At 41.8% G+C, this 12,125-nt stretch overlaps 1 protein-coding gene across 1 annotated transcript in view; it reads left to right on the top strand.

Moving 5' to 3' along the window:
- The first annotated feature begins 1,914 nt into the window (after window positions 1-1,914).
- LOC106091334 (GTP-binding protein Rhes) overlaps window positions 1,915-12,125 on the top strand; it is a 64,288-nt gene continuing 54,077 nt past the window's right edge. Inside the window, exon 1 of the mRNA XM_013257823.2 lies at window positions 1,915-3,483. Coding sequence (XP_013113277.1) covers window positions 2,852-3,483 — 632 coding nt within the window. The 5' untranslated portion in view covers window positions 1,915-2,851. The remainder of the gene's footprint in view (window positions 3,484-12,125) is intronic.

The raw sequence follows: 12,125 nt of genomic DNA, 5'->3' as shown, positions 1-12,125 counted from the left end.
TCCCTAAGCCAGGGAACCAGTCCATCAGACACAGCTTGCAATTCTACCGGTGATACATCATCGGGGCCTGGCGACTTAAAGCAGTCGAAACTTCTTATCGCCCAAAGGATTTTCGGCTTAGACACAGTTTCCCTAATAGCCTCCGACGAATGCATACCAGTGACAACCTTTTCGGGCGCTACGTTATCCGTTGGAGAATTTTTCGGGAAATGTGTATCAATGAGTAGTTCTAGTGTTTCCTCACTAGACATTTTCCATACATTCTCTGACTTCTGGATATACCCCACCGTAAAAGGTCTCGAGGACAGAATCTTCCTTAGCCTAGAGGCCTCAGATATGTCCTCCACAGAGCTGCAGAATTCTTCGCAGGATTTGTTTTGAGCCTTTCTAAGCTTGCCCTTATATTTTCTTAGCTTAGCCTTATAGATGTCCCAATCGTGTGGTGCTCTTGTGGCTTTTGCTCTGTTGAAAAGTTTTCTGCAGTCCTTCCTTAGACCAACCAGTTCTAGGGTCCACCATTGCGGTCGTTGTTTGCTCCTTGGCTTGGCACTAGCGCATGCTGACACAAGTAGTTCTAGTGTTTCCGAGTAGTGATTCTTCACTAGTCCATACATTCTCTGACTTCTGAATATACCCCACCGTAATAGGTCTCGAGGACAAAATCTTCCTTAACGTAGAGGCCTCAGATGTATCCTCCACGGAGTTGCAGAATTCTACTCAGGATTTATTCTGAGCCTTTTTCGGCTCGCCCTTATATTTTCTTAGCTCATTCTTATAGATGTCCCAATCGTGTGGTGCTCTTGTGGCTTTTGCTCTGTTGAAGAGTTTTCTGCAGTCCTTCCTTAGACCAACCAGTTCTGGGGTCCACCATGGCGGTCGGTGTTTACCCCTTGGCTTGACACTAGGGCATGCTGATACAAGCGAGTCATGCAGAGCCTTCATGATCTGCTTGACTACTATGTCTATATCCTCTGTAGTTTCCATTTCCGTTTTTGGTCTAGAAAGGATAGACGTGCAGAATTTGTGCCGAAATGTATCCCAATCCGCTTTCCTTCTGTTTAGCCAAGGGTCCACTTCTGCAGTATTTTCTCCAAGGCTGAAAATAATATAATGATGATCAGAGAAGCTGTGGCCGTCCAACACTTCCCAGTCGTTTTGCTTTGCTAGCCCATAAAGTCATGCCGGTTCAAAGAACTTGACAAATGCAGTATAGCATGGCTAAGTTCGGCAGGGCCTAAATTTCGGCCCGGCCGAACTTAGTTCGCTTTTACTTGTTATACGGCGTGCCGCAGGGCGAGAAGTTTTTTGGGAAGATGTTTCAACATGTCTGCTATGCCATTTACATGTCATAGTACATCGGAAATATCGCCAGCATTGAGAGGAGATACCCATCGCTGAAAAATTTTCTGATGTTCTCAACGTCATAAATAGGCATGCTACCCCCTGCGCTACGTTGGCGTCCAAAGCACTGATTATCGATCCCTTTTAATGGCAAGTTCGTTAAGAGCCGAAATATCGTCATGTGGCCTTATAAATTTGGTTGGTTTTAATTTTCTAAGACGATAAAGTTGTTACCGTCTGTCCATCAGTCCCTCTTTCGCAACCACGATATCATTCGTACGAATAAAACTTAAGGCTTGACATATTGCACATATACTTCTTACTGAGGTGGGTGTTTCGTTGGGCATCTTCTTTTCCTAGAATCCCATTTCATGTTGCTTTCCCCTCATTATTGAGTCTATACGAGAAATATAAACAAACACAAATTGATCTGAAATAAATTTAAAGCAATTTATCCCACATTTTATTTTTGAAATTTCATTCCTATCCATTCTTCTACGGACACAGATACTCAATGACTTGACTCAATGAATTTCCGCATCTGTTCTATTTCTTATAGCAACACAACAAACAGCACACTTTAATCGCATAATTTATGTGTTTCAGCTTCAATGGTTGGTCGAGAAGCGAAGCAGCATGATGTTACCAAATATTGATAAACAAGCAAATGCCACAAATTGAACCACCATTGCCAACCACATAGACCCCCGTACCCAACACAACATTGGCAGCAGGCAATAATAAAACCAATAACATTCACAACATACGCATGGTGGTTGAAGGCAGGATAACAGGAGGTGGGACCCCCAATAGCACAAAAGACTATGCATCGTGCATTGCCGTTCGATGTTAGAAGTCCTAACATCACTCCCAAAGCAACTCTTAACAAGGCGGATGGGGTATTTGGTCTCGACACATCTCCAGAAGAAGCAAAGCATAGGCAATTATTTCCACACCGCTTAAGCAACATGATCAAGGACAACAGTTCAAACAACTAATGGAAATAATGGCAACAATAGTAGCAACAATAAAACTTAACAAGTAGTTTGGAGGAGAAGGAAAAAACAAAAAATTGCCAAAATATAGTCCTTTGATTTTGGGCACATACACGCACACACACACCCGCAAAATCATTGCTCAGCTTAATAGACTGTTGTTCGCAGAGTCTAGAAATCCCTCAAACAGTCATATGGACCAAAGAACAGTGGGGATACTTTACAAGCAGCACTCCTCTAAATGGAGGTGCAACTACTCGTCATATTAACACCACAAATAGGCTAAGCTACATCAATGTAGGTCCAAAGCGAAAGGCTACATACCAGCTTGGAGAGCAACAAAAGCCCACTCAGCATTCTCTGCGGCATCAAGGCACACACACACTGTGTCCCTTTGTCTGGCTGTATAAGAGGCTGCTATGCCATCGAACATATACCGCGCCTGAATTGAAAACCACTTCATCACAGATCTAAATTTTAGGAGAAGATATTTCACATACACACCCTCCAGCACCATGAATGCCAATATGATACGTTGCAAAAATTGGTTTTGTGCCCGCAATAACAACAATGACTACACCGAGGTATTGTTTGGTGATTCCAATAAGACCGCAACATCAAGCGCACAGCAGCAACATGCGACAGTAACAGGAACGACGACAACGGCAGGATCTGCAACAACCACACCTCCGACAGCAACACCTGAAATTGGAATGATGAGGCAACATCATCAACCTGTCAATGGCAAAATATCAACAGGAAGCGGAAATATGGCCGCCAATCATCATCATCATCACACATCGGCAATGTCGTCAGCTCAAGCCTCATCCAGCCATGTGGGTAATGCTGTAGGCCCTCACACAGCTGCAGGTGCATCAGCAACAGCTGGTGGCGGTGGCTCACATGTTGTTACATTTCTCGATGATGTGCCCAGTGGCAGCAATGGCGTTGTCAATACCACCACCCGTCTCATGAACCACACCGATCTCCATCAGCAGGCGACATCATCGCATGACCATCATCAAATGTCCGATGATTTGGATGGCCTCGATGATGACTTCATTGCCAGTCAAGTTGTCAGTTCATCACTGCTGTGTGACGATACATTGCCGGGATCGAAAAATTGTTACCGTTTAGTGATACTAGGGTAAGTTCTTTAACATGTTGCCATTGTAAGGGGGAAATTTCAGGCATATAAGGTCCATTGGTTGTAAAAGTGGAATGAAATAATGCTACAAGATAGGTGGGGTCTAGTTGAAATTTTGAATGTCTTTTACAGAAGAAATCGATTCAGGCTTTTAAGAAAAAAAAGGCATATCACTTGAAGTGAGAGAAAACTCAGATCTATCTGTTCGCGAGGAAAACGAAGGTTAGTTTCTATGATAACACAGTTTTTTTAACATAACGATCTCATTATCCAACAAGACTTGATGGTTAGATTAGGTAAAAGTGGCAGTCCTTTACAGACTCACTAAGACAATTTTAAGTCCGTTGTGATACCACAGTAGCGACAGGCTAAGGCTTCTGGCGGGTATCGATCCCACGACCCCTGCACTTGTAATCCAAGCACGCTACCAACTCGGCTACCGGGGCGCTCAACAAGACTTGATACTTGGAACAAATTGTGATGGAAAACTGAACTGATAGTGATGCGAGATGGCTAATAGATTTTGTTTCTTATTTAAAAGAACGATGGGCACCAAGTACGGACTCAGACAAAAGTGGTCTGCTGGCTCTGCGAATGTTTAGTTAAATCGATTCTGACATTCTATATATTGGGTTGCCCAAAAAGTAATTGCGGATTTTTTAAAAGAAAGTAAATGCATTTTTAATAAAACTTAGAATGAACTTTTATCAAATATACTTTTTTTACACTTTTTTTCTAAAGCAAGCTAAAAGTAACAGCTGATAACTGACAGAAGAAAGAATGCAATTACAGAGTCACAAGCTGTGAAAAAATTTGTCATCGCCGACTATATGAAAAATCCGCAATTATTTTTTGGGCAACCCAATATATAAATATCAATTTGTGTTTGTTTGTATGTTTGTGTGTTCCTTATAGACTCAGAAACGGCTGAATCGATTTTCTTGAAATTTTCACAGATGGTGCATAATGATCCCGTGGTGAAAATAGGGTACTAAATTTTTTGATATCTGAAGGGGGGGCGGACCCTCCCCCTTACCCTAATTTTCAGAAAGGCCAGATCTCGGAGATGGGTGGTGCGATTTAAGCGAAATTTTGTGTGCTCTCATATAGTACCCTAAAAATAAAAATTTGGTATCCAAATTTCGGATGGGGTACCTAGGGGGGCCGCCCCACCCTAAAACCTACCAAACATATATTTAGACCAATCACGACAATATGGGACTCAAATGAAAGGTATTTAGGATAGGAAAACGTATCTGATATCCAATTGTCGGACCAAGTGTTAGGGGGACCACCCCAAGCCTCAAAACACCCCTAAATCGGACATATTTACCCACCATGGGAATATGGGGCTTAAATAAAAGGTATTTGAGTGTAGAATTAGAATCTGATTTCCAAATATGGGACCAAGTGTTTGGGGGGCCGCCTCTCCCCAAAAACATCCCCCAAAGGGGAAAAATTTTCCACCATAGCCATATGGGGCTCAAATGAAAGGTCTTTGGGAGTAAAGCACGAATCTAATATCAATATTTGGGGATAGTGTCCATGGGGCCACCCCACCCCCACAACACCACCCAAATAGTAATTTTTTTCTGACTTTTGCAATATGAGGCTCAAATAAGAGGTTTTTTAGAGGGGAACACGAATCCGATACATATTTTCAAGGCCAACTCACTGAGTGTCCGCCCATCCCCCAAAACACCCTCCAAGCCGATCATGTTTGCCGACTATAGACCAACTGTCTACGGCACGTCCCACCAGCATAACAACCCCCAAATTGGACTTATTTGCTCACCAAGACAATTTGGGTCTTAAAGAGAGTGAAACTAAATATATATAGTTTTTAGCGCCAATACCGCAAACCGGCCATATTTGCTGACTTTTGCAATAAGTTGTTTAAATCAGATTAGAAAACGAATTTCATATCCGATTTTGTGGCCAATGGCAAAATGGGATTCAAATAAATGATATATAGATATATGAGAATAGAGCATATTGCTGATATATTTTCCGGGCTTAGTGTTTGGGGGACCACCACAATCTCCAAAACACCCCTAAATCGGACATATTTACTGACCATGTCAATGTGGAGCTTAAATGAAAGGTTCTGGGTGTAGAGTAAGAATTGATACTCACTTTCGGGACCAATTTTCTGGGGGTCAACCCCTTTCCCAAAATACCCCACAAGCAGCAATTTTTTAGTGACCATAGCAAAATGGGGCTCAATTGAAGGTATTTGGGAGTAGAATACGAATTTGATATCCAAATTTAGGAACATGAATTTAGGGCACCACCCCTTCCCCAAAACACCCCGAAAAGGGTTAAAATTCGACCATGCCAATATGTGGTATTTAAGATTAGAAAACGAATTTGATAACCTATTTTGGGCCATGTGTTTGGGGGACCCCTCATCGTGTAATCTCCCCTAAACAAATGGAAATATGGGGTTTAAATAAATGGTTTTTGAAAGACGAGCATGATACTGAATTTTTTTCAAGGCCAGGTGCCTGTGGGACCACCTCACCCCCGAAAACACCCCTAAGTCAGATATCATGAGAGTAGCGGGCTGAAATAAAGTATTTTTAGAATGGAGTACACCTTACATCCAAACTAAAATTCGTATACCAATAAATATCATATGGGATCCGGACAAAAGCACTTATATTGTTAAACAATTAGTCAAGCTTTAATTGTCGAAAATAAATATTCCAAGGAAACTTTTGTTCCATATAAAGTAAAAGAAGGCGCAGCGGAGCGGGCCCGGGTCAGCAAGTTTACAATATAAAGATACTCCATGGAACAAATCCAACGGACTAATAGGCAGGGACTACTAACGAACACGTAACAATGCTCAAAGTGTTAGCCATTGAAACACCTTAAAAGCTTCCATGGAATAATAAGGACCATAATAAAACGAAGCTAATACTCCGGCTCCGAAGCTCAGGTTAGGTTATAGTGGCAGTATGCAATCAATCTCACTTGGGCATTTTCTTCCATTGCGTTAACACAGAAGTAGGAGAAAGAACATATCTTTGCGTTCTTACCGTTGAACCAGCCAGATAGCTTTACTTGGCCTAATATCTACGAATGCTAACATCCGCTAAGTCAAACAAATGTAGTCCTTAAACAAATGAGAACCTCAAGTGTTTTATTCATCTTGCCACTGTAGGGCAGGCACTCCGCAGTTATTCTATACAGGGTGGCGAAAGTTGAGTAGGTTATCGCCTCCAGCTCTTAAGCATGTGATTGTTGTGGCGTCTTTTTAAAGTTCGATGGGTTAAGCATGACAGAGAGGCCCCCGCAAGTTGAAGCCCTTCTTGTAGGTGTTTGGTTTGGTTACCGACGCACAGTGGGATGGAATCGAAAAAAAACTAATAAACACTATGCCATTTCAGAATGGTTAGAGAAAACTCTTTGAAACTTAAAATGGTAAGTGCTGAGGTTTTATTAAGACCATGTTCACAATTTCAAGGCTCAAGGTGGTCCGAGTGCCTCTTGGCAGGACCCTAAATTTGGGAACCTCGATATTTCGAAAATTTGTTGGGGCTGCCAAATCTTCATTTGTGGAAATATTCTAAGAAAAAAACGAATAGAGATATCTTAGCAAATTTTTTTTACGAAAATCCCCAAAATACCTCCTTCATGCAAAGTTGGTTTCAAAATCGGTGTTTTTTAGTAAATTTGCTGTGGAGGCTACAAATATTGTTTGGCGCAAAAAATGTTGCGTGGGTTTCGGGGACATATGGACTAAAAACAAACATGTGTCCAATCGGGCGATGGGCTTCGGAATTTTTGAACTCCAGAGATTTTTCCAATTTGTTTTATTAAAAAATTCCTATTTTGAAGTACATATAGCACCCGTTTAAACTGACACGTCTTGTTCTTGTCCTGTAATATTAAAGCAAGTTCTTTCAATATTCACCAAAAAATGAAAAAATACACTCTTTGAAAATTTTTAACTTCCAAACTGAAGATCAGGCTTTATCATTTGTTGATAACGGATGGTGGCGAACCCTCCCCCGTTACCCCAAAAACACCACCCAAAATCAAAAGTAGACCGATAGAGACAAGTCCTAGTGGTGTTTAATGCAGGCACCTGCCGCGTTGGCCCAATCCTGCAGGGCTCTTAACCCCGGGTGAATATAATGCGTCCACCTACGCCCCCACACATAGCCTAAGCTATGCATGGGTACCAATTCGAGTTCACGTTGTCTGGACGTGTTCTCCCCCTTGGTTAGGGGCAGAGCACTATCTAAAACTCCTTCCGATCTATGGGTCACGGCACCCGGTTGCAATGCAACTCCACATCGAGCTTGCGCTCTACCCGCGATTTGGGTCCAAACCACAGCCACCATGTTACCCCCCACTGGGGCCTCACCATAGTCGGGCTGGAATCGAAATTCCAGGGGCCCCCGACTCCCGTGGTACCAGGTTAAGGACTCCGGTCAGACCTCGTGGCCGAAGCTACTATCAGTTGAACCCCAAACGGTTCCGGACTGGTCACCTGAAAAGAAAACGGCAAAAGCCATTTCCCCAAAACCACCCAGTGAAAGCGTAGTGGAGCAGGTTTGATTTAAATTTTAGCTCAACGATAAGAAGCCTTTTGTTTATAGTCAAGTCCAAGTGGCGTGCAGATAAGCACAAACTTTTTTTTTCTTTTTGTCACTAGATTCTCTCGCCAAGTCATTGAAAACAGATGATTCTATAAAGGGAAAATAGCTGTTTTCAATAACTTGGCGAACGAATCGAGTGACAACACATATAAGCGCGCAAAGTTCAGCCGGAACGAATCTTAAATACCCTCCACCATGGATCTCATTTGTCATTTTTTGCCCGATGTCAAAGGATAGTGGATAAAAATTGCCAAGCTATTGAAGCTATTTCAGGTTACCGACCAATTGGAGACCAGAGTAGATGTCGCTGTGCAAAATTTCAGCCAAATTGGTTTAGAATTACGCCCTCTAAGAAGTTAAAACCGGTCAGGTTATGGACCGATTCAGATCATATTTGGTACGTATGTACATAAGTCAAATCAGGAAATCGGCTTTTATGGGAACTATATCTAGTTTTGAACCGATTTGAACCATACTTTTCATAGTTGTTACAAGTCGTACTACTACTACTTCAGCCAAATCGCATAATAATTTCGCATTCTAGAGGTTCAAGAAGTCAAGATTCGAGATCGGTTTTTTATGGCAACTATATCAAGTTTTAACCGACCAGATTTGGCACAGATATTGGAAGTCATAACAAAATACCTTATACAAACTTTGAGCCAAATCGGATAAGAATTGCGCCCTTAAGAAGTCAAGATCCAAAATCCCTTTATATGGCAGCTATATCAAAACATGGACACATATGACCCATTTACAATCCCAACTGACCTATACTAATGGGAAAAATATTTGTACAAAATTTCAAGCGGCTAGCTTTATCTCTTCGAAAGTAAGTGTGCTTTCCACAGACAGACGGACGGACAGACGAACGGACATGGCTAAATTGTCCAGACAATCAAGAATATGCATATATAAAGGGTGATTTTTTTGAGGTTAGGATTTGCATGCATTAGTATTTGACAGATCACGTGGGATTTCAGACATGGTGTCAAAGAGAAAGATGCTCAGTATGCTTTGACATTTCATCATGAATAGACTTACTAACGAGCAACGCTTGCAAATCATTGAATTTTATTACCAAAATCAGTGTTCGGTTCGAAATGTGTTCAAATTTTGACAAATTTTGTTCAGCGATGAGGCTCATTTCTGGTTGAATGGCTACGTAAATAAGCAAAATTGCCGCATTTGGAGTGAAGAGCAACCAGAAGCCGTTCAAGAACTGCCCATGCATCCCGAAAAATGCACTGTTTGGTGTGGTTTGTACGCTGGTGGAATCATTGTACCGTATTTTTTCAAAGATGCTGTTGGACGCAACGTTACGGTGAATGAACACATTTCGAACCGAACACTGATTTTGGTAATAAAATTCAATGATTTGCAAGCGTTGCTCGTTAGTAAGTCTATTCATGATGAAATGTCGAAGCATACTGAGCATCTTTCTCTTTGACACCATGTCTGAAATCCCACGTGATCTATCAAATACTAATGCATGAAAATCCTAACCTCAAAAAAATCACCCTTTACTTTGTTACAAACGGAATGAAGCAATAAATTTAGCCCCCATCCTATGGTGGAGTGTATAAAAAGAAAAAAAAAAAAAGTGTTCTAGGCCGTAGGTTTATGTACTGAAGTCTTAAATGGATAATTATTCACAGTTGGCGCAAATATTATTGAAGCAATATCCAGTACTGACAATTTTTTCCAATATTTATGCCATGGGTAAGCAGAAGATGCGCAAAGGTGACATAAGATAGACCAACAAAAGTGGAAATTGAATTAAAAAAAAGACAAAATGATGACAATGTTGTGGGAGTCAACAGCGAACACCACCAACAACAAATTCAGCGCCATCTATTGGTGGATATAAATTATTTGAATAGCAAAGCCAACCCGAACAAAGAAATAGAGCGCGAAAGGTACAGCAGAGAGCGCTCAAACCCTACCCCTTACCCAAAATTTTCAGAAACGAAACTTTGTGTGCTCGATTATAGTAACCTAAAAACAAAAATTTGATATCCAAACTTCGGATGGGGTACCTAGGGGCCGCCCCACCCCCAAAAACTACCAAATTCATATATAGACCAATCACGACAATATGGGACTCAAATGAAAGGTATTTAGGATAAGAATACCTTTCAAACCCCCAAACCTACCAAATTCATATATAGACCAATCACGACAATATGGGACTCAAATGAAAGGTATTTAGGATAAGAAAACGTATCTGATATCCAATTGTCGGACCCAACCCCAAAAACACCTCTAAATCGGACATATTTGCCGACCATAGCAATGTAGGACCAAGTTTCTGGGCGTCCACCCCTCCCCTAAAACATCACCAAACAGGACTCATTTACTGACCATGGCAATATGGGGCTTAAATAAATTAATTCGAGTGTAGAATACAAATCTGATATCCAAATGTGGGACCACGAGTTTGGGAGGCCGCCCCTCTCCAAATACATCCCCCAAAGAGGAAAAATTTACGACTACAGCAATATGGGGCTCAAATGATAGGTCTTTGAGAGTAAAGCACGAATCTAATATCAATAGTCGGGAAAAGTGTCTATGGGGCCACCCCACCCAAATAGAAGGATTTGCTGACCATTGCAATATTGCTCACATGGCATATTTTTTACTAATTTTTTCGATTTTCTCCCACTGTGCATCAGCATGTTTCTGTCAGTAAAGGTCCTCTATTACAAATTGTCAGATTGGAAATATTGATGATAATTGGCTCACTCTTTTCATTAAAACCTGATCTTCCCCAAATATGGTGATGTGCACTACCAACACTGCCCTCAATAAGGTTGTTTTTCCCCGCAGAAGCAGCTTCCAATAGCAACTTTAGGTTTAAAGGGCGAATCTGTGAATCGTTTTTCGTATATAGGCCACTAATCTCAAATCTGGATAACAGTTAGACTTCAGTTCTTAGCGATGGATACAGATAAGTAATTCGGTTCAGGGTCCAAACTCTCCAGGAAGAAATTTAAAAAACCAATTTGTCTGTATGTGGCCAAAGCAATGAATACATTCAAACCTTTCGAAACTTGATGGCCAAATCAAGCCACAGTCACTATTTGATTCTTACTAACCTTAGTATTTTGGAAGATCATGTTACACGGATGGATCAAAGCTAGAGGATAGAGTGGGCCTGGGGGTTTACATTGAAAACCCCTGGACTGACATCTGTTTTAGGCTGCCTGACCATAATACGGTCCTGCAGGCGAAGATCCGGGCGATCACGGAATGCGTGATGTTGTGTGGTGCGGAACGCGAGGACATCGAGTCTAAACATCTTTACCGACAGTAAAATTGCCATAAGGGCAATAACAACCAGGACGGTAAGGTCATGAAAAGTCTTGCAGTGTAAGAAGGAGATTAACGCCTTCTCTGAGGATGGGAAAATCCGCATCAATTGGGTGCCGGGCCATAACGGAGTAAGGGGAAGTGAAAGGGCAGATGATTTGGCGGTGAAGGCCAGAGAACTGCCGTCAATAAACTTGGTTAACCCAAAGCCTTTCGGGTCGACGCAGTCCTAGTTAAGCGAGTGGGCGACGAATGCGCATGCAACATTGTGGAATAGCGAAACGGTCGGTAGGACGGCGAAAAACCTATGGGGGCATCCAGATCGTGAGAAGACGAGGCTATTGCTGAAAGGAAGCAAGAAGGAGGTCAGTATAGCTATTGGTATCATAACGGAACACATAGGACTACGAGCTCACTTATGTAAAATCGGTGCGGCAAGTGATAGGATGTATAGAGCATGCGGGGAAGATGATGAGACGTTGGAGCATTTCCTTTGTCATTGCCCTGCTTTCGCGTCCAACAGATACCGGTACTTAGGTGGAGACACAATATCAGACATGAACCAACTTAGGGGAGTGGCATTGAAAACAATTAAGGATTTTGTAGGTAGCACGGAATTCCTAACTTAAAATTGTCTTTTTAGAGGTTACTTTATATTGGGTTGCCCGAAAAGTAATTGCGGATTTTTCATATAGTCGGCGTTGACAAATTTTTTCA

Source organism: Stomoxys calcitrans, chromosome 1 (genome assembly GCF_963082655.1).
Source record: "Stomoxys calcitrans chromosome 1, idStoCalc2.1, whole genome shotgun sequence".
Lineage (NCBI taxonomy): Eukaryota > Metazoa > Arthropoda > Insecta > Diptera > Muscidae > Stomoxys > Stomoxys calcitrans.
Note: the sequence above shows the minus strand (reverse complement) of the source record. Positions and strands in the feature narration are given on the sequence as shown.